The 23,655-nt window shown below is 44.1% G+C and overlaps 1 protein-coding gene across 2 annotated transcripts in view; it reads right to left on the reverse strand.

The window, feature by feature from the left end:
- Positions 1–19,830, reverse strand: part of Gask1b (golgi associated kinase 1B) — a 38,709-nt gene extending 18,879 nt beyond the window's left edge. Inside the window, exons 1-3 of one of the 2 annotated variants that reach the window (XM_057757153.1) lie at positions 19,679–19,830; positions 17,283–18,421; positions 2,429–2,643 (exon numbers count right to left, since the gene is read on the reverse strand). In XM_057757153.1, the coding sequence (XP_057613136.1) occupies positions 2,429–2,643; positions 17,283–18,189 (1,122 nt within the window). In that variant the 5' untranslated portion in view covers positions 18,190–18,421; positions 19,679–19,830. Of the gene's footprint in view, positions 1–2,428; positions 2,644–17,282; positions 18,422–19,139; positions 19,368–19,678 lie in introns of those variants that run through there. The other variant, XM_057757152.1, reaches the window with a different exon arrangement.
- Between the last annotated feature and the right edge of the window lie 3,825 nt (positions 19,831–23,655).

Genomic DNA, 23,655 nt, shown 5'->3' on the forward strand with positions numbered 1-23,655 from the left:
GTTACTTTACTGAGCCACAGGTGGGGCATGATCTTGATGAGGGAGAAGAGGTCATGGCAGATCGGAATGACCTAAACGTTTAAGCTGGGAATTACACAAAGGATGTACCCAGGACACCCAATATCCAATGTAACAAGGTTTGTGTAAACACAGAGGTCCTAGGGTAAGTTTGAACAGCGAATGTTGGGAGGCTTTAATGCCCAAGCACCAGCTCATCAAAGACACAAAAGAAAGAATGTAAGACAGAATGGTACAGTTAAAAAGGATGGCTTGTCCTAGAAGTTGGCAATTATTTCCCCAAAATATTCTGTGTATATTTCTCCCCTACAAGAAAATATACTGGGGGTAGAGATTATATACCCAGCCCAGGATTCTTCAGTAGTCAAATATGACTGAAAGAGAGATTATGACCATGGCAATGGACCACAGTCTGTGCTTGAGCAGCTGGTGAGAGCACACCATGACCCAGGCTTAGCCAAGCAGCGCGAGGTAGCCCAGTGGAAACCGTCTAGGGTGGAGAAACACATAGGGGTCACACAGTAGCATCCCGGGAAGAGTGAGCAAGGACAGCTAATGGAGAATAAGTGGATTGCAGAAGGCTAAATATGGCCCTGCCTCCCATCCATTCTACTCTATTCAACGGTGTTCTCTTTCTAAAACAGCTGATAGAAATCGTAAGATCTTTTAATGCTTTTTTAAAGGACCTTTCTACATTTTGAAAAGTATAACCCTAGCTGCTAAATCCAAAGACCAATTGGCACTTGCTTAAGGTGGACAGTGGTAAGCCTTAAGACATCCTGCCCTCCATAAAAAGGCTTCATTACATAATGCCTTCAAGTGTCTTGAGTAGGCCACAAATTTGGAAACACATCTAAAGGGAAAGTGAAAGCGGATGTTGAAGATTCTGAGTGAAGACACTCTGAGAGGGAAAGGGCACTCTCAGAATCCATGTTATTAAAGAGAAACCTTGGGGCCAGGAACAGATTCCCCCATATTCTAACTACCTCTGTGGCTAGGATAAAACACTCTAGTCAAAAACAGCTCGGTAGAGGAGAGGGTGTGCTTCTTCTTACATTGCCAGGTCACATCCATCACTGGGAGAAGTCAAAGAAAGGACTCAATGCGGGACTCAATGTTGCTCCAGCTCACTCTCAGGCCACTCTCAGGCTCATACTTAGTGAGCTTGCTTTACTCAGGACCACCTTACAGCCAGTAACAATCGAGACAATCCTTCACTGACAGACCCACAGCCCACCTGACAGAGAAAATTACCCAGCTGAGACTCTTTGCAGCTGAACCTAAGCTCTGTGAAGTTGAAAGCTACATCTAAGTAAGACATAGACCTATAAACCTATAAACTGTTAGCTAGGGAGGCCCCTGAGTTCTAACAAACCTCAGAGTCTATTATTCCTGCTGTTTGTTAATGTTGGAACTATAGAGTAAGTCCCTATTGCCGAAGACATTGAATATTTTAGTTTTAGGATATTGAAAATTCAAGCTGGAACTAAAACGGAAGCTCCTTCCATATTGCCCAGGTTTTACAATCCTGGAAAGTCCTATGCGGTCACTTGGGAAGAATTATCACCAAAAGCCCTGCTGTTATGGACTCTATATAGTATACCACCAACAAACCAAGCAAAATGTGCATAACTGTTATAGGTTCAATCAACTGTTTTCCAACTGGACCTAGGACTGTCTCCAGAGTATTATTCTTAAATGTTCAATTTTTATGAAAGTGTTGTTGAAAAATAACACTGGAGCCAGGCACGGTAGGAAGTGTGTACCATTAATGGTAGCACTTGGGAGGCAGAGGCAAACAGAGTTCTCTGAGTTCAAAGCCATTTTGGTCTACACAGTGAGTTCTAGATCAGCCAGGGCTATATAGGGAGGCCCTGCTGAGAGAGGGGAAGTGGGTACTAGAAAGAAAATACAGAAAATGGTGGTTGTAGCAGCGTGAGCTCACTAGTTCTGGAGCACTACTAGGGAATACGATAAGAAGATAAACCTAGGGAATACAATAAGAAGATAAACCTAGGGAATACGATAAGAAGATAAACCTTCAACAGCGCCAAGCCCCAGCTGAGTCTGAGCTCTCATTCTTAGCAGTTGTCAGAACCTGAATGAGTTACCCATCCTCACCAAGCTTTAGCTGACCCAGGGAATATGTAAAACACACCCCATGACTCAATACCCTGTAGCTATGATGAGCGATAATATTGCAGGCTAGCCAGTAGCTTGCTTCTTCAGAAAGTAATTTTATAAAGAATATCCACGACCACTTCCCATAATACGGGTGCTGCACTTGGCCAGACATAGCACTCCAGGACTTAAATACAACTTCATAGAAATTCCAGGTACTGATGATCCCTTTGAGGCCTTACAACACCGTCAATCTCAGAGAACCACTTAGGCGACTGGATAAACTTACCTGTAACAAAAAATCGAAGAGAGCCATTTTGGACCACTCGTGGTGATGGACTTCAGAGCAGCCCCACTCAGGTCTGGGAACCCGGCCATTCAGCCAGCACTTCTGTTTTAGCAACTGCTGATAAGTTCCCCAGGTGATCTTAACAGAAGAATGGCTATCATTGCTCGCTGATGCTAGAGATGAGTCCCAGAGAATGAAAGGGCGAGGGCGGCCATCTGCGGAAGGAGAGAAGCAAACATTTCACTCAGCATGCTGCCCCATTGAGTGGGCAAGTGTCCTTGGGAAGGTCACTCACTCTTCCACACCCTCTCTCTCACCTGTCCTACGTGAAACACTGGTTAAACAAATTCCATTGTCCCTGCATCTCCACAAGTTTTGATATTCTTGTATCAATGATACTCCTGGTTAGTTATAAGTCTTATGAAGTGGGAAATTATTATAGACAATGAAGAGAAAATTTAACAAGATTTATAGATGTGGCAGGAACAGGATACTAACCACTCACTCAAGCCTCCTCTGGTTTGCATGGTTTTATTCCACATCTAAAAGCAGCCACCACAAGGAAGGAAGGAATCCAGACATTTATAATCGTCTACTCAGGGTCTAAGCAGAGCGGTCTCTGTTTGTAATAACAGCTGTCTGATTTTTGAAGGCTACACCAGGATGCCGGGGGTGGGGAGAATTTTTAGAAGTCACAAATTTCAAAGAGGAATTGAATGCTTCACATCAATTACTGGAATCTCCAAAGAAGGAAAGCAGGAGAAAGACGTGTGCTTGTTTCTGTTTTTCTTTTCTGATGGGAGCACAACAGTGCCCTTGGAAAGGAACAGACACACAGAACCTCATACGGTGTCTTTCAGCAAATGCCACTTTCTTCAACTGTGTGGGCACAGATGTATTTTTAAGATGTCACTCAAGTTGTTTGGATCTCAGTCGCTGGATAGAAATGCCATTTGTATCATTGCTAAACTAAATAAAGTATGCTAAACCCCAGTGGAGTCATCATCAACAGGAAGGATCATGATTGAGTCCATTGAACATTTAAGGGTTAAAGCCAGAACTGTCGCTGTCAGGACCCCTCCCCGCCAAATAAAGTCACAGAGATGGTGATGACCGGCTTTGCTTTTAACTTGGAAGCCCGTGTGGGGCTCTTGAAGAAAACAGCTCAATCACAAGCATCTAAAAAGCCCCCTTCACTCATTCTGAACAAGCCTGAACAATAGAGCTCTGAGGAATTCCTGCTGGAACGTCCAGGCATGCCCAGGGAGTTTCTGAAAGCCCTTTGAACAACGGCCTTGGGTGTTGGGAATCTACAACTTTCTTCACCCAGCTAGCAGCTCAGAGCGTTCTTATCTGCAGGAAACAGTCAACTGCTTGACCCTTCTGAAGCTGGTGGCACACCAGTCGTTTCAAACGCATGCGCTTAATCAGTCCCATTGCTCCCATCTCAAGCTGTTCCAAAGAAAACTCATTCTCCATTTCGTGGACAGTGTGGGGTAGCCATTGCATCCCTTCTTTCTGTTTTCTTTTACTAAGTGACAGGGGTTCCTAAGACCTAATTACATTCTAAGAAGATCAAGACAGTTCTGTATACCCCATATACTGTGCTGATTTAAAAAAAAAAAAAATGAGAGAGAATAAAATCTTTGCAAGATCTGTCTATCATGTGGGGAAGACACATCATGCCTGTGTCACCAAATATGAGTAGAAAATGCAGATTCCAGAGACAAACACATGGGACATCTGGACTGTGAGAGGCTATGAGCCTTTAACCTTCACGTGGTGACTCACAAACAGCACTTTTCATCTCCAAGCAAGGAAGTGTTCAAAGGTGTAAAGCCTAACACCACATGTCACTGCACAGCCACTACACCAGACAGGCAGGCAGCCATTTCCTGTACAACCCCAGCCCTAGGAGGAACAAGAAGTAAGTGAGCTATAGAAATCAGAGAAACCTTTGTGGCTAACTCCTCCTCTTTACGAGTACTCACACCTTACTGTAAAACTAAATAAAAACAAGTTTCCTCAACCCAGGAAATGAGGAAAATTCTGCATGAGAAAGAATAGCTAAGAAAAACACTCACCTGCTGCAGCCCACAAGCCACCTGTAATAGTCTATCCTGTTCCTTTCTGTCTCTCTCTCAAAGAGGTAGCTGCTGCTGTGGCTCCTCTCCTCCCCTCCGTCTCTCTGCCTCTCTCTGCTCTTCTTCCTTCTTTCCTACCCTCCTTCCCTTTTCCTTCCATAACCAACTAAATAAATACCCAACCTCACTCTGCATGGCATGCCTATTCTGTCTCTCACCCGCTGAGGCTGCAGCTCCTTGTTATCATTATACCACCCCATTTACTTTGTTTTCCTGCCCCTTTCATGCTCCCCTGAATAAATAAAAAGCTGTAGACATTGAGGAAGAGAACATGATTGACTCGTGGCTGAAGCTTAGACTATGGAACCCAAGAGACCTTGGCTCTCTGATCTATGACCCCCTTGCTCTGTAACATTGGACAGGGAACAAAGCCCCTCCAAGCCTGCCTCCTCCTCTGTAACACAGGTGTGATCATGTATCTTTGTCAACGAACTTTGCTATTATTAAATAAGGCTGTGCTTTAAAAAAGAAAAATCTTTCCTCAAATTTTTATCACTTCTACCTGGTGCAAACATTACAAATCCCTTTTTCAAGATTTTTGGACATGTTAATTATATAATTGTTGTCTATATCTGCCTACCTGCCCACTGTGTAAGACCAGTACAATAGATAGGTCTACCCTGATTTGAACATTGTATGTTGGCATATATAAATTAAATGAAAAAAATAAGGCGAATAAATAAAATCATCATACTAGTGCTTAGCATAAATGCATAACCAGGAAATGTTTTTATCAGCTTTTCTATACATGCCCCCCCTCCAGGCTCATAGCTCATCAGCCCCCAGCCAGCCCTCGCTGCTCACTGGGCACTACTAGACGCCATGCAGTGTTCTAGAAACAGAAACTAAATTACAAACAAATGGGTGTCAACTTTTGTTTTTTGCTCTCATGACGCTTGAATTTTTTTCCCCAGGATAAAGAAGCAAAAATTATAGAAAGGAAAAAATAGGACTATTTCATATAGACAGATCCTCATAATTGTTTTACTAAATATAGCACACCTGTTGGTCTTACAATTAAGTCTTTAGGTAGCAGAGCTGTAACTGTGTTAGGGTAATGTAGCCCGGTGGTCTGCACACCATGCAAAGAGTAATGAGTAAATACCTGGGGCTTTGTTAGCCACGTGGTCTCCATCACAGCCATTCAATGCCATGCTGGCTCGGTGTCACCAGGGCACAGAAGAGTGACAGCAAAGCGACAATTGGTCACGACTGAGCTAATACCGTTTGACTATAAACACTAAAGTGTGACTTCCATATGATTTCTAAGTATCGCCGTAACATTATCAATCTTTTTATTATTTTCCAGGCATATGAAATGCAGATGTCATCATGTAGAATTGCAGACATCAGTTCATGAAATCAAAATAGGTAGTGGACCATCTTTGGCCACAAGCTGTAATCCTTACTAGCTCATGGGTTTGCCATTTCTCTTCTGTAAATCACCAGATTCTTTGGTGACTTTGGTTGTTTTGTCTTTGTTTGTTTTGAAACACGGTCAGACTATGTAGCCCTGGCTGGCCTAGAACCCACTATGCAGACCAGGCTGGACTCAGCTCTATAGAGATCTCCTGTATCTGTTTCCCAAGCACTGGGATTAAAAGCGTACATCACCACGACTCGTGGCTTCCTCCCTTCACCCAGCTGCAGGTTTTCAGCCACAGCTGGACGACAGTCTTCATTCCTCTCGTTTCACAGGCGCTGAGACCACAGGCACACACCATGCTTGGCCATTTGACATACTTCCTATTTGGATTATCAAGAAGTAGTTCTCTAACTGGTGCTTCTGCAGATAAGAACAGTTGGGATGTCCCCATAGCCATGCATGCTTCTTCAGCAAAATAGCACTCTTCTCTGGCTGTCAGGGAAAGGGATTCCCAGAGAACAAAGAGAGCTGGTGATCTGAGGCTCTGTGGTTGGTGAGTGGAGCCAGGGCCTCTTTCCCATTCTTGTGTCTCAGTCTTCCCATTATACCTGGGTGTGTGTGACCCCCACAGATAAGAATATCTGTCAGTGTAGCGGCAGATCCCAGAGCAGGAGGTATCACTGAGGGGAGCATCCCACTTTCTATAAAATAGAGCTGTTAAGGGGAGTAGAGGCACATTGATAGGTCTGAAGTGATGATGGGAAAATGGTCTCTGGAAACAGGAGCCTGGTTAAAGCCAGGCACCCTGAAGTGTTTTCGAGCTGAGCCGTGTTCATCTCCTCCATTCAGATTTGTCAAGATGATGCAGTGCCCTGCTCTCTGGAGAAATCTTAATGGTGAAGAGATAAAATTCTCGCTGTCAGAGTGGTGGGAAAGCAGCCTTTGACAGATGTATGGATGTCCCTGTGAATTAAAGGTTACACGGTTGTCGTAAAAATGAGACTTGCCAGTAAAGTTCCTTTCTTCCAATATCTGAATATCTCCTCAGAATTTTGATGTTCTTTTAACTCACGTTTTTTTTTTTTTTTACTCCCCAGCACAAAGAAGACATTCTTCGGAGAAGATGGACGCGAAAATTAACCAAGAATGTATGCTTTGCACAATCTCCTTTGTCTACGTGTATTAAATTCCTTTCATTTTAAACACTGTCTGACTGGTTCTGCTGCACTATAAGGGCAGGCCAAGCATGCTGCTGGAGTGTAAATGTCTCCCTGTATTTATCACCAGGCAAAAGTAAGCAAAAGTGTTCTGAGCTGTGGATCAAAAGGCTTTTCTATCACACGGGCCAAGTTCCCAGACTCCTTGTGAATGAGACTGAAAGGCAGTAGCAGTCCAGCTCAGGGCCTTTCACTGAGCACAGCTCTACAGAGCCATGAAAGAGAAGGTAGCCCAGACAAAGCCAGAGGAGCATCTTCATTGTGGGAGGCGAGTTCCAACTCCGTGGACTCAGGCACCAGCGAGTCATCAGTAGAAAGCTTTATAGTACAGTATCCCTTGCAGAAGAGCAGTAAGGGGTCCGTGCATGCTGCTCCAGCAGTCATGTCAAAAACGTCAAGGTATAAAAATTCACTAAGTCCTATCAACTCCAGCAATCTCCAGTGCAGGCAAAGCAGGATTTGGACAATTACATACATATGTGTATATTTGGGCCTGGAAAGATGGCTCAGTTGTGTAGCTCTTGCTGATCCTTTGGAGGACTGGAGCCCAGTTCCCATCACCTGTGTCTAGCAGCTCACAAGCTCTTACAACGCCAGCTCTCAGAGGTCTTATCTCTTCCTGCCTCCAAGGGCACCAGCACACATGTGTCATACATACTTGGACATTAGAGTACACACAAATAAAGATTAAAAATTAATCTTTTCAAAACTGGCAGGCTAGTGCTAGGTGTGGTGCTGCCGCCTCACCCCAACATACAGAAATTGAGGCTACGGCCTGGTTTATATTACTGTCTTAAAGACAGCCTGAGCTACATGAGACAAACACTATCCCAAAATACCAAGGGATTGGGGCTTGAACTCACTAGTAGATATTTTGTCTAGCATTGCCAAGAATTTTAAAATCACTCCTCTCTCTTTCTCTCTCTCTCTCTCTCTCTCTCTCTCTCTCTCTCTCTCTCTGTCACACACACACACACACACATTCTCAGGTTATATACAAACATAAAGGTAATCACATACACAGATACACAAATTTTTCCACATATCTCTTTTTTATTATAAAATGTAATTCCATTTCTCCCTGCCCTTTCCTCCCTGCAAACCCTCCTACATGCCCCTTCCCACTCTCCTTCAAATTCATGGACTCTTTTTCTCATTAATTGTTACTTCACAAATTTATGTGTATGTAGATACATATATATTCCTAAATACCATCTCCTCAATCTATATAATGTTACTTGCATGTACACAACTTGACAGAAATGAACAGGCAGGTGAATCCTCTCAGCTTGAAGCTAGTGGGTGTGACGAGCTAGCACACATAAGAGAGGCCCAAATAGGAATGCAGACTCTGAGAGCCTTGAGAAAGGAGTCAGTAGGAAGAATCAGAGGAAATTTTACACATATTCAGGATTTTAGGGGTTGTTAATTCCTTTACCCATTGAAAGTACTTTAAAAATGTCATTTACTGGACTTACTTCTCTGGTCCTAAGTTTGGGTAGAAGAAAATATAAATGTATATTTTTAAAAAGACAACTTATTGGGAATTTCCCTGAGGTTCCAGGCAAAAGCTGAGCCTTACAGATCTTAGAACATAATAGTGTCAACCAAGTATACACACACGGCATGTTAAACAGCCACGTGAAGAAGTGAGTGGACAGGAACAGTGAAGAACTGAAGCCTGAGCTGACACACCTGATTGGAAGTCACAGGTCACTAGGACAAGAAATTTGCTAAGAAGCATCTCAGGGCTTGCTATGGTGGGGCAAACAAAGAAAGGCACATATTGTTGATGTTATCCTGACGCCACCACATGCTCTTCAGGACCAGAGGCAAGACCCAGCCCTCTGAGGAAGATACTAACATACCCAAGACGCATAGAGAGAAGTTCCTCAGGCCGTCTCATAAGACTGTGTGAGTCTAGCAAAGCAAACTCCAGCACGCTGAGTCTTAAAAGGAAACAGATCTCCTTACAGTTTTAGGTTTGTTCATTTTAAAGGAGAAAGGGTATAGAGACAAGATCATGGAGCTTCTGTATGTATAGATACTACAAAAACCAAGTAGTGGGCTTCAAAACTAGTCATGGAAATAGATTTCTCTGTCAATTGAAACATAGAAGACATCATCACACATCTATTGGAATGGCTATTATTAAGATGTAAAATAAGTGTTGGCAGAGTTCTGGAGAAAAGAGAAACTTCAGACACTGTTGGTGAAAATGCAAATGAATACAGTCCCTGTGGGAAACTCTGCACGGTCCTCGGAGGAAGGAAAAGAGAATACATGACCCTATAACCCCATTTGTAGATGTTGTCCAGTGACGGAAACCAGAACCTCTTCGAAGAGCCTGCACTCCTGTATTCCCTGAGCATCATTCACCGCAGCCAAGGATGGAGGCAACCTGCCTGACCATCATTATACGCTACCACACACATGACAGAATACTATCCTGCCTATACGAGGGGAAATGCTGCCACATAAGATAACATGAAGGAAATAGGAGACCTTGTGCTGCCTAGATAAACAGAAAGGAAAAGACAGACATTGTGTGATCTCATCTTTAGACTCTAAATTAGTTGGATTCTTAGAAAAGGATAAAATGCTTGTTACTGGAGTCTAGGGAGAAGAGAAAGTCTACTTGATGGGCCACATTGATGAAGAAGGAGGAGGAGGAGGAGGCAGGGGTGATGGCTCAGTGGATAAGGTACTTACTGTGCAGGCATGAAGACCTGAGTTCTGGGTGTGACTGTCTGTGCTTGTGAGTGGGGTCAGGGTGGAGGCAGAGAGAGGGAGATCCAGCTAGTCTAGCCAAAACAACAAGAGCCAGTGAGAAGCATTGTCTCAAAAGACCACCGTGAAAATCATAAAGGAAGACCCAAGCCATGTGCATGTGAGAACACTCCCATCTGCATACATAGGAGAGACAGAGAACAGTTTTTAAAATTAATGATCTGTTGCACAGAATGGTGACTAAAATAAGAATACATTGTGTATTTCAAAACTGCTTTTAAATGGGGAGGAGCAAAGCTAAAATGTTTTTATTATGAAGAAATACCAAGTATCTGACATGACAGATTTAATTAGCCTGTTTTAACCATGCCCCTTCAAAGCAGCAAATTATAACCCACAAGTATATACAATTATCAACTAAAATTAAAGAAGCATTAGATTTCTGGGTAATTTAGACCACTTCTGCCAGCAAAATAATACATGTCTGTGTATTCCGGTAACTAGCGCTCACTCATAGCTCATCTTCTCTGGGCTGAGCAGAGCTCAGTTCGTCGTCGGTATTAACTGCTCAGGGAAGTGTGCAGCCTGGGAACCAGGAGGAATGCTTTATGGCTTACCCACCTTGACCTGCCTAAGCAGTCTGAGCCATCAATTCTACTTTTAAAACTAGCCTTGGTTCTGAAGCTTCTCTGTCATGCTACCCTGAACACCCACCCTCTCTCTAAGAGTCTTTACTTCGCCAACAGAAACCCCTAGACTCTTCCTGCTTCCAGGTTTGTGTTAAAACGTCAAGAATAAGGCTGGGCATGGTGGCACATGCCTTTATCCCAGCACTTGGGAGGCAGAGGAAGACGGATCTCTGTGAGTTTGAGGCTATCCTGATCTACATAGTAAGTTTCAGGACAACCGGGGCTATGTAGAGAGACTTTGTCTCAAAAAAAAAAAAAATGTAGGATCAAATTAACTTCTGAGGGTGGTAGTAATGTGGTAGGGGTGCCAGACTCAACAGTGACAGTTGGGAGATGACACCCTCCTTATTTTTGGATGACCTAGTCTGGAGTCTTGGGTTTATGCTGTTAAAGGAGCCATGAATGAAAAGAGTAACCTTAGAATACAAGCCCAACCACATCACTCTCTTCTCTAAAACTGTTACTCCTCATTGCCCACATATTGGAGACAAAGCTCAGGGTCCCGATGGGATAAAGATCATACTGCACATCTAAGAAGACTTGTCTCACTCCATGCTCCAAGCCCCAATCTCCAGTTTAAAAGTACTTGCATTTTCCTGAGTCTACACTGCCTTCACGTGTCTGTCAGGCTTTCTGCCTTCCTACACCTATCCCAGCTCCTACTCTACCTATAAAGATTTGTACGAGACAAGCCTGGGCCAGTCAGATAGCTCGTTGGTTAAAGCACCTCCAGGGCACACTGGATGACCTGGGTTTGAGCCTTGGATCACACTGTGAAAGAAGAGAAGCAACTCCTGAACATTGTTCTCCTTATACACACATACACACACACACACACACACAATAAATGTAAAAGCAACTCTGATACATGAATGATTTGTTTCATAGTCTCCCACTGTTCTTGGAGGACTCGTATATTCTATGACATAGCTGTTGGGCTCAGAATAAACATGTAGCTGCTGCAAGACCCCAGTAACCTCCCATTCCAAAGACCTCTCTGAAAATGAATGCGGGTTAGAGAGAAACTTGAGAAATGGATCTAGTGTTGTATGAAGATTTCCATGCCCTCATTCTCCCCACCTGGTACTTGATTCTCACACATTCATGATGCTAGAGAACTCAGGGACAAGAAAAATGGGGTGGAGACACAAAAAGACACAGACATACACATGCACATATGCACACACACGCGCACACACACACACACACACACACACTCCTTCTGACCCCGGTCTACTGATATGAGACAAACTATAAAGACATCAGGACTACACTCAGGACAGACAAGAAAATAAGGCTGTTGAAATAAGGAGGTTGCAGCCTGCATGGCTGAGGAATGGGGGTAGAATCCCTGCAGGGCCTCCTGGGACATGATTGATCACAGAAGCCACAAGGCAGGATGATGAAGGATGAGCTACTGAGTCCTCCCAACTCACACCTGTAGTTCAGCTCCAGGAGGCATCACCTGGGACCTATGTCATCTGTTAGGCTTCAGTTTCTCCACAGGATACCTCTACCGTGAGACTCTTGCAGGACTTAATGAGCTACGGAGTGGAAAGCATTCTCTTCCCAAAACCTAGAGACAATAGTATCATCCACTCCCAGCTACAGGGTTTGCTTTGAATTAATTGTAGGTGCCCATTTACTGATCTCAAGTAAAAATATAGAGAACTAGAAAGCACACCACAAGATGCTAAATCAGATTAAAAACTAAATGAAAACAAAATGTCACATTTATAAGTAGAAAGTAGGTACTATAATAAATATTTGAGTCCATAGATATTGACTCAATTATATTTATATCAATTTTATATATGTTATGTGTGTTGATCAATTATACATATTGATTGTATGTGTGTGTGTGTGTGTTGGATCCATTTTAATAACAAGGCCAGGTTAAGTATTATTACAAATATCATTATTCTAATCTTCATCATCATTATTATGCTAATAAAAAAGGCTCAGTAAATGAATGGATCAAGAATCAGACTCAGGCAGTATATACTGCCAGTATACACCCTTAGCCTCACACCTACTTGAATTAAAAGCCCTACTTCCTTCCCCTGTTCTGGGACAGTGCTCCACAAACAAAGTTAAATGCCAGTAGATTAAGATGATTAAAGCCAAATTGTGCTGGAGTCATAAGCATTGCCCCTTAGCTAAGGTGGGGAAGGTTGTCTGGTCCTGCTGAAGCTGCACAGCCCCTCCAGCAACCCAGAGCTGCAGAGTTAGAGACAGAGGTCATGACCTTGAGCTCACGGGGGGGGGGGGGGGGGGGGGGGGGGGAGGGATGCTGCACGAAGCCTACAGTCAATGGCAGTAAGAGTCACTCTCACAAGATTCGGTGATGCTGGGTACACAGGGATAATCACCCTGAACTATGGTGTGTAATCTTCCAGTCCAAAAGGCCGGAAGGGAGACTGCTATAAAGTGGGAGCTCCATAAACAGTTGTTAAAGCAATGGACGGAGCTAGAAAACATCATTTTGAGTGAGGTAACCCAGACCCAGAAAGATAACTATCACCTGTACTCACTCATAGGTGGTTTTTAAACATAAAGCAAAGAAAACCAGCCTACAAACCACAATCCCAAGAACCTAGACAACAATGAGGACACTAAGAGAGACACACATAGATCTAATCTACATGGGAAGTAGAAAAAGACAAGATCTCCTGAGTAAATTGGGAGCATGGGGACCTTGGGAGAGGGTTGAAGGGGAGGGGAGAGGCAGAGAGGGGAGCAGAGAAAAATGTAGAGCTCAATAAAAATCAATAAAATTTTTAAAAAATGAAAAAAATACATGAATACCCCACATATACACTATCCCCAATATACCATACAAACAAAAAAAAATAAAGCCACCAGTATTCAATATATATATATATATATTCCTAGAGGAGAAGATTTGTGAGGAGTAAAGACACATGTTCACAGTGTGAACACCATGACAAACACTCATTATCACTTCCGTTCCAATCCAATGTGAGATAAAGGAAAATTTTCTGGATGCACAGCAGAAGGTTGCCAGGTCTCCAGTGTGTCTGGGAAGGTATGTCATAGGCAAATAAGAGGACACTGCAGCCAGTGGGTGATGCTTGGACGGGATGCTCAGGAAACTTTTGTCCCCAAGTGAATGCAAGTATTAAGCCGGCCAGCTCAATTCGATTGCTAAAGAAAGAGCCTTGGGACTTTTCTGATAAAGAGCACAATGCGCTTTTGAGAAAAAAAAATTAAGAATATACACTCCCTAAATAAATATTTTAAGAAAGTTTGCAGGCATGCTGGAAGTTTGCAGAATTCTCAGAACTGCAAGAAATGGATTCCATCTCCACCTGACCCCTGAAACAACATGAAAAGAAGAGCTGCCATCCTTCCAGCCCAGCGGAGACACCATCAGCTAGGACTCCCCAGGTTGTTCCAGTAAACTTGAGAAGGCAGGGGGGAAGAAAAACAATCCATTTCTTCTGCTCTATAATAGGAAGAGGCAATGCAAGTTGGGAAACCGTGAGCAACTTGGGATACACGAATTTAAATGGAAGTTTGTGGGGGGCCTGTAGTTTGTCATCTCAGCAGCTTTCTGCACAGAATTTCTGGAACTAGCCTACCCTAACTCAGTATGACAGCTCCATGGCAATAAAACGGCATCCTAAAAATAAAGCATACATAATGCATCTTCTATGCTGGGTATGAAAAACAGCAAGACGCTTAAACGCTACCCAAATGGTGTTCCCGAGATCCATTCACAGTAACGTGCAGACTCGAGGGAAGCTCTGGCAAAGCTACTAAATTCAGAGGTCGCAGAGGGCACTGGGTTTCCACTCATTGATTCATTCATTCATTCATTCACTTTTGCGGGGGAAAGGCACACATGTTAGGGATTTTGTTGAAGTTAAAAGACAACTTGCAGAGTCTGCTTCTCTTCTTCCACTGTGGGAGTTACAGAGATCAAACTCGGGCCACCAGGCCTGACAGCAAATGCCTTGACCTGATGAGCCACCTTGCCCAGCCCTGGGTTTTCTTTTTAAATGTGTTGACTTTCACACGGTCACAGTCTGCTTTGTCTTAGCCTAGATGAATATTTTTAAATAGTCTATTTTCAAAAGTCATCTGAAAATATCAGCACAACACCACAAAACATCTGATGACCTTTGCAATAATTTGAAAGTCTTGTGTAAGAAAAGAGAGGCAGAAAAAAAAAAAACAAATTGACGTGTTCGAGTATATTTTTATATGCATGCGTTCACACTGTTAAACATTAGAATTTTAGCTTGCATGTAAAAGTAAGTGCCACCATGCCCAGAGTGGAGCATCAATACTTCTTCCCCTGAGCAAAGACATTATCACAGTTATATTATTGAGCTGAAAAAGAAGATAAACATGTTGACATAGCAGCACGATCAGAAAATGTCATGCTAAATGTGTACAGTTTGATTGTTATCCCATAACTGTGCCAGATAGTATTTAAAATATGGTGTTGGTTTACAGAAGAAACCCGGGGAAGAATTAGACAGTGAAGAAACAGGAACAAGTTCCATCTCTACTAGTCACTAGTCATGTGGCTTGGTGAAAAATTCATAACCTTTTATAGCTTCTGAATATCCTTGATTACAACAGAAGTAATAGGAGCTGGGGGTGTGGCTTTTCTGTCCTTGTATGGGATTTCCCATGAGCACCATGATGCCAGGTGCAGGGTAGTGAATGGTCTAATGCACATGGCGAACAACTCAATTGTGTTAGCCCTAGTGTCAACACTAGGGTCTTTATAGATGACAAGTTAAATGTTACTGAAAAAAATCATTTTATGTTTCATTTATTTTTATAAAACTAAGTTGTGTTTTATTAAGGAAATGACAGCAGGATGTGCCCAAGGGTGGGTGTTGGTTTCTCAAGATATGGGAAGATCCTGGGATTTTAGATAACAGATTTTGTAGACAACTTCAACAAAGGAAAGAGTTCTCATGAAGGAATTCCAGGAACAGGAAGGAATTTTCTGCCAACAGGGTTTTCTACCACTTTCTGTCCCCACATCTGTCAAGGTCAAATACACTAAGATACATTCACTTAGGCATTACAAAGTGCCTATAGCACATTTAGCACCTTGTCTATCATAATTTACTACCAATTCCACATATCATATATTACTGATATTTTATTTATTTGGTGATTTGGATTGAATAAGGGCCTTGTGCGTATTAGGCAAGGAACACAGCTGCCGATATCTTAACAATGCAGTAAAGGACACGGAGGGGTCCCCCAGTTGGCCGTATTGGTCCTTACAAGTTTTACTGAATCTTAGCTTTGGAATAACATCGAAACCCAAGGCAGAGTATGAAATATCTAAGAGAGCTCTTGGCACGAATCAGGGAGAGTCAAGAGAAAGAGTTTGCTAGGTTATTTTTTTTTCCTCACAAGAGAAAATGACCTTTGAGGGCTGAAGGCTCAAAGTAACTCAGAGAACTTGGGACTTTGAGTACTTGGTGTACTAGCAGCCACAGCCAACACTTACTGAAGGTTTAGCTTGTGCCAGGGACTGTTTTCCACATGGGAGCAGCTGCATGAAGTGGACAGCCTTGCCGTTCCATAGCTGGGGAAGCTTGAGAGATACGCTAACATTTCAGCCTGGATTTATTTTGTGACGTATGGATTACTCTACGTTCCGACACAGGTCACTGACTGAGGGTACTTCAGATTCTAACCCTGCGGTGGCATCCTTATTCAAAGAGTGTCGTCTCTGTGGCATCATCATCCCCACGGACCAGCACTGTGACCCCGAACTTCAGTTAGCAGCCACGCGCCTAGACACTACCTTTGTGTTCCAGGAAGACACGATTTTGAAAATCGTGCTCCATAAAACATGGAATTTAAAGAAATCACATGGCTAGTTAGTATACATCCTACGTACATCAATGACTTTGTCTTATTTTCTTTATATATTAGAAAAAGAAGTTGACTCCATTGGTGAGAGGGAAAGTCATTGTGTTGACTCTTACGTGATCAGTTCTGTCTGAAACTCTGGCAAAGACTATTAACTGAGGAAAGATAACTGTTTCCTCTTACTCTTTTTTTTATTATTGAATCGTTATTTTATGTATAGAAGTTTTTGTTTTCACGTGTGCCAAGTGTACCACGTGCATTCGTGGTGCCTGCAGAGGTCAGAAGACAATATTGGATACCCTTGTACGGGAATAACAGGCGGTTGAGAGCCGCCATGTATGTGTGGAGAACAAGACTCCACCTCCAGTCCTTTGCAAGAGCATTGGGCGCTCTTAACCACTGAGTCATCTCTCCGGTCCCGCTACACCCCCTTACTCTTTAAACCATCCTTGGAAGGAAGTTCCCATAGGACACTAACAATATGCAGGGCCGTCAGCAAATCCTGTGCCTCCACCCTGGCTTCTTGTCATCGTGCAAATTGTCATTGGCTTGAATTAGATTTAATATGCCACGAAAACGTGCAGTGAGGGACATGGAGAGCAAAGACTGCTCAGTGTAGGCTTAGTCCCACATGCCCCGCACAGCCATTGGCTGGAACTCCAACATCACCAGACTGCGTGAAAGAATGCCACGCATATGGTAAAACAGCGCTGCTGCTGCTGTCCAAATGGGAAGTGTGGGTGGGGAAAAATCATTTAGAGAGGGTGAGGGAAAAAGAGAAAATGATTCCCAAATCCCCAACAGCTGCAAATAAGAAGCTAGTAAATCTGTTACCTTGGATGAACTCCGGTTTCCTACTCACAGATGGCAGGGTCCTATTGAGACCCAGAATCCTGTCCAGGTGGAAGGCAAACACTTCACTCATGTCCAGGGGCTGCTTGAGCAGCCCACAGGCGCTAGGCCCGCAGCCAGGCACAGAGCCTGAGGTGCTCCCTTCCAACACCAGCAAGGGGGCACCACTCTTTGAAACTGCTGGGAGGATGCTCGTCACCTCACCATCAGCCAGCAGGCGCATTCTGCGGATGTCTTCTTTGCTCAGCCATGTGGGGGCGCTCTCACTGTAAATCCTAATGTTGCTCTCTCGCGCCCTAGGCTGCCGCAAGTTTGAACCCCCAGTTCTGATCCCAGGACCACGCAGCATCCTCCAGGGTCGTTCTTCAACCTTCGTCAGGGAGCCCTGATCATAGCCAGGTACTTCAGCGTCTGCTGCCGGTGCAACTTCCTGCAGGATAAAGGATGGTTTAACCAGCGCCTCCTGACCAGGGGCTAGAGATGCCAAGGCATACTTCTTCCTGCGCTTGGGTTTCACCGTGCCACGGATATTGGCAGGCTTGCTGCGCTTGGAGCGTAGGGTAATGTACACCACGTTGGGCTGCAGTGTGCTCCCATTGCCCTGTGAATCTGGAGGGGCCAGGGTACCATCCAGGGGGATCTCAGGGAAGGATACCTTGGAGATGTCGCGGCTGTGGGGTGGGCTTCTGTCAGTGGCCTGCCCATGCTGGAAGGAGGCCCTGCCAACCTGACTCACCAGGAAACCCAGGTAGATGGCACAGGCAGTGCCCAGCAAGAGGTTCCGTCTGGTCCTGGGACGCCGGCTGCTCCAGAGTTTACACACTGGAGGGATGCAGAGGGAGCAGACAAACCAGTTTATGAGCTGCCCCGGCTTGTCTGGACAGGTCATTTCTCTGCCGCTTCCACATGCTGAACGGAGTTTAAAGTCTGCAGCTCGTTTCTGATGACATGATTCATGGCTTCCTGAATCCAGTCGTCCAGTCCGCTTCAATATCTAAGTGGTCTCCAATAGGCTAAAGGTGAAAGAGAAGGGTCGCTCCTGGCGCTGGGACCGCTTGGGGCACCGGGCACCGGCCTTTTAAACTCCTGTCTGCCTTCCCCAGGAGAAAGGAAGGCTGCCTCTGCGGATGAATGGAAACAAAGTTGACTGAGTCACGATTTCAACCCATTTCAGTTCCTCTGTGAGAGGAAAGAGGAGAGTAACCCTTTCCTTCCATAAATACTACCGAGTTTGCTGTAAAAGTTTCAAACATGGAAACGAGATCGCTGTGAGCCTGATTTCACTTTAATGAAAACAAGCTGCTGCGAAGGGTAGGTGCTGGCTCAGGGCTAAAACCACTACACCTGACTGGGAAGCGAAGCAGTGAAACAACATCGACCTGGGCTCCTCTTCACACCCCCTTTGTGTGATTCAGAAATAATAAGACAAATAATAAACACATCTAAAAAATTGTATAAGCACCCTTATTTTTTTTTTATAAGATATATATTAACTGCTTGGGCAAAAACACCAAGTAGTGAGTTCACATTTAAACATATTCTCTTTAAGTGAAATGCCCCAGTTTGTCCCTATAATATGTTCTAATATCTTACATTGGTATTTAATAGTCTTTAGCGTCTGTAAAACTTGGAAAGAGGAACATTTATATTTTCTCTCTATGTGTGTCACACAAGCACACACACACACACACACACACACAAATCCAAGTATTTTTATTTTTTCTTTCCACTAAAGAGAGAATGAAAGAAAAGAATCCCCATGATTTTTTTTCTTCTCTCTCTCCTCATGTTTAAAAAGAGGAAGAAACTGGTTTAAAAAGAAAAGACCTCTTTACTTACACCGCTGGCCCCATGCTCAGCTCCAGGAACAATGGAACCTCTGACCCTAAGGCACAGAACTTTGCAAGGCTGCGGCAGGGAAGGAGACCATAGCTCATGGTCAACGGGGCTCCACCTTTCAAACATCTCAGCTCAGCCCTAAAAGCTGCCGCCTCCGGACAGCGAAGCAAAACGATTTGTAAACCAGCTGCTGCAGTTTTCAGGCACGTGGGGTTCTTTTTAAAGATGACTAAAAAAAAAATAAAAATAAAATTTAAATTTTGAATTTCTCAAAACACAGTCCCGGAGTGGAGTCAGTTTTCATTCAAACAACTTTCTGCCTCTTCCGACTCCTGGGAGCCCCCTAGTGTCCCACTTGCTAAGCAACACAGGAATGTCAGCCTTGGGGAAGCTGAAGGGATCTGAAGTGTTTGCTGAGGTTGGTGGAGAGCCCACTCCCTGCCAAATAAATGCCTTGTAAAAGGAGGAGAGCCGCCGACCCTTGCCTGACCCTATGGAGGTGGGGACCAGACGCCGGAGGACCAGGCCCTGCGACTTACCTTCCCTCTGGACTGTTTGCCGGCTAACACTTGTCTCCCACCAATTCTGGGAACTGGCGGCCAGGAAGCAGAGACCAGGCTAAGAAGGGGGCCCCTGGAAGTGAGGAGGAAAAAGGAAGCCTGAGATAAGAGGGTAGGAGATTGGAAGGCACTGGGGGTGAGCAGCTACAACCAGCAACAGCACAGGAAGACGCCTGGACTCCTTCTGATTGGAGGTCTTTTAAAAACAGGTTAGTGATTGGCCTGGGTCATTTGCATGTCCTGGCACAAAGGCAGGAGCCCACGACCTTGGGGTCTCACTGGGCTTTGCTTCCTTGCTTTTGCAGTACAGAGTCAAACAAGAAGCCACCTATGATGGGACAGGGGTGGTTTTCCCTTTAGGGAAAAGGTCGTGATGACAGGAAGTGAGCAGATCAGAATATGGTACTGTCTAATCCTAAAACACTGTGTTAATAATGCAAAAACAAAAAACAAACAAACAAAAAAAAGCTGAGAAGTTCTCTTTCTCAAACTTTTCTCCTCTTTAGAAGTTCTGGTACCCTGATAAAAAGAGATAAAACGATTCCGAAATGGACAGTAGCCTTGACTTTCTGACAGGCTTTGGCTAAACACTGGAATCATTTCCTTTATGCTCCCCAAATTCTTAAAGCACATACTCCATGGTCTAGAGACTACATCAGAACTTTCTGAGAGGGGTCAGCGGCTGAGCTGCTTCCTATAGCTATTTTGTGCTTTCTACGTGTTCAAAAAATTACTTGGCCGAAGTCTCTGCCAATGAAAGCCGTGGGCTGCCATGTAGCTTAATGATGGCACTCTTGCCATCATGTGGGTGATCTTAAGACCTGTTTTTAACAACATAAACTATTAAATTAAAAAGTGTCAAGCAAACACTCGGCAGAAGCCTCTTCCAGACATCTTACAGGCAACTGTACCGGTGCCTGGGAAGCAGATAAAAGTTGTGTGTGCTTGCTAAGTTGGCCTGACTCCTCCCTGACCTCAAAATAATGGTCATTACTAGGGAAGAACAATTCATCCTCCTCCTCTTTGAGTCCCAAGGAGGGCTATCAGAGGCTAAGGAATGTGGTTAGCACAGGATGGGCTAGGAAGGAAGCAAACATGGTGCTCCCGTCTCGCTGTGGCGCATACTCACACCTGTCTAATTCTGTTTCTCATTCCACATCCAACAGCTGTACAACAGTGTTCATCCCGAGAACTTCCTGTGTTGTTAAAGGAGACGGAGTGATGAAAGGGACCACAGGGAAGAGCTGGTGATATTTGTCTTCATCTCCTCCTGTCCACACCTTACTGAATTTCTCAAAGAATCTTCCACTGAGGCCCGTGGCACCAAATCCTGTTGTGCCAAGATACGAGTATAGAATTTGGAACAGGCATGAGAAATTGTTTACGTGGTAAAATAAAACTAATACAACCAATGAGGTTCATTCGATATGATCAGAAATCATTCCTTCCACTGCCCGTGACACCTGACCTGGGGCCTTGTCAACTTCTTCCAACTCCTCTAGCGACACCGGGGGCGTAGGAGGAAGGAGGTTAAAGTTTGCCAGCCATTGTCAATCCTAGATGAATCTATATATTTTTTAAAATATGCAAATCTATAACACAGTCAAAATCTTTTGATTTTATTTTAGAGTTGAATCACGTATAACGAGTGCATCCTAGATCCATCTATCTTCCCACTGCATGCTAAGCTGGCCCTTGCTATCCCAGTGTCCAAGAGCAGCAGATGAAGGAAGAAGAGCAGAAAAGCTCCCCTCTGACACTGTAGACTCTACTGAGCAGTTCCCTGGGCATGGGGTGTATGTAACCCTGCCCTCGAATGGGCATCTTGCAGTCTCTTCAGAAGTGACAATATTAATGCCTCTCTAGATGGCTGTTGATGTCTCTTCACACTCTGAAATCCATCAGCCCACTGCTATACAAAAGTTATTTTATATGTGTGTGTGTGTGTAGTGTGTAAATATATATTACAAAAACAAGTACATATATAAATAAGTGTGTGTGCAGATAATAATATAGAGAACCTCCAGATTGTTCACTAAGGCAGCATGTCACACGCCCAACAAACTGGCTTCCTTACCCACGTCTCATAAGGGACACAACTGAATAGTGACCAGCTGCACGCACCCTTCGTTTACCCAACTGTCCCCATGTGGGAATCCACACCTCATCTCAGAACATGGAAGCCCCTGCCACCCATGACTCAAGATCTCTGCTGAAACCAAGAAGAGGGATGTCATCGGGTAGTGTGGGACTTGCGGCAAGCTGAAATCAGAGCAGTGAAAAACCTGTTGCAATATAACTAAGGCATGTGTGGTGCTCAAAGTTATGATTATTATCAGAGATACTAATAAACTCTGTGCCTGAAATATTTTCTCTTCCTAAAAGTAATATACAAGGGAGCCAAGCTTAAAAAAGAAGTAGATTCGATGCTCGAGAGATGACTTAGTGATTAAGTGCATGAGCTGTTCTAGAAGTCCTGAGTTCAAGTCTCAGCAACCACATGCTGGCTCACAGCCATCTAGAGTGGGATCTGATGCCTTCTGTTGGTGTGCAGGTGTACATGCAGATGGAGCACTCAGACATAAAATAAATAAATCTTTAAAAAAAAAAGAGTAGGTTCTAAGAATTCCAACTGTATCATCCAAATATGGTGAAGGTTGCTTTGCCTTCACCTTGGAACAATTCTAGATTCAAATTAGATCCTGCATAGGCTTCAATCTCCCACCAGCGCATTCTCCTTCTCTCTCCTGTTAGGTGTGCATCACTGGGTGCCCCTGGGAGCTCAAGCTCCCCCCGCCACCCCACCTCCTGAAAGATATCTGCAAAAACGGGGGAGAAGGCAGAGGGGTTCTCCCTGGAAACACCCTCACTAAGCCTTCCCTTTCCTTCATTGACCCTTGCTTGTTCCATTGAAGACCCTAAGAATGGATGTTCACGGTTCCTCCCGCTGGGTCCCTAATGCTGGCTCACCATCCTCTTAGCATCTAGGATGCCCCACTATTCTGCAACCGCAGTCCTGCTGCAGCCTCACGCCTGCTTCCCACGTGGAGATGTCTCACACTTGCTGGGTGTCTCACAACAGGCCTGGATAGAGCCTGGATAGTGCCAGGCCGCAATGTCAGGAAACTGAAGACCTCTCATCTTCATTGTTCTTCAAAGGTTGTAGTGCAGATGTTGAGCTGGCACTAAGGAAGGTGGCTTTCATGGGGTTTTTTTATGGTTTTGTTATTGTTATTTGGTTGATAATAGTCTTTGTTTTTATTGAACCTTCTTTTAAGACAGGATCTTACTACATGGGGTTTTTTATGCTTTTGTTAGTTATGCCATTATTTGGTTGGTAGTGGTCTCATTATTATTTTGAGACAGAATCTCACTATTGCCCAGGATAGCCTGGAATGCACAGTAATCTTCCTATTACAAGTGTGAGCCACCAGACCAGCTTGTAATTGTCTTAATAGCGCTTTTCACTCTTTATCTTTCTCTTAAATTGTGTGCAAAATGAATTCCATCTTTTACATTGTCTTGTGGACATCTGTGCATCTCTGGACAGCACAGGAAGGCACTCGTAGATGCCATTCCTACTGAGCTACCTGTCTAGGTTGACTTGCAGTTGAATAAACACTTGAGCAGAACCTGTCTCCTCAGAGCTGTCCTCATAAACCTGTGCACTGACAGTGGCTGTCACAGCTTACAGCCTCATACATACACAAGAGACAGTGTAACCGTATTTCCTGGGGATGAAATGCCTGATGTCTCCTTTTCTTGGATCTGCTTTCCTTTATATGTGGCTAAACCTGATTAAGAGCAAAAAGAGGCTCCTTGCCTTTCCACAGTAAAGACATGTCTTGCCCTTGCCATAATCCATTTAGCCTCGTTTCCCTAGGAATGTGTTACCACCTCTTCAAAATGGTGTGTTAGAATGGCCCTGCGGGATTAACAGACATGTTTGCTTGTAC

The sequence above is a fragment of the Chionomys nivalis genome, chromosome 24 (assembly GCF_950005125.1).
Source record: "Chionomys nivalis chromosome 24, mChiNiv1.1, whole genome shotgun sequence".
NCBI classification, from domain to species: Eukaryota; Metazoa; Chordata; class Mammalia; order Rodentia; family Cricetidae; genus Chionomys; species Chionomys nivalis.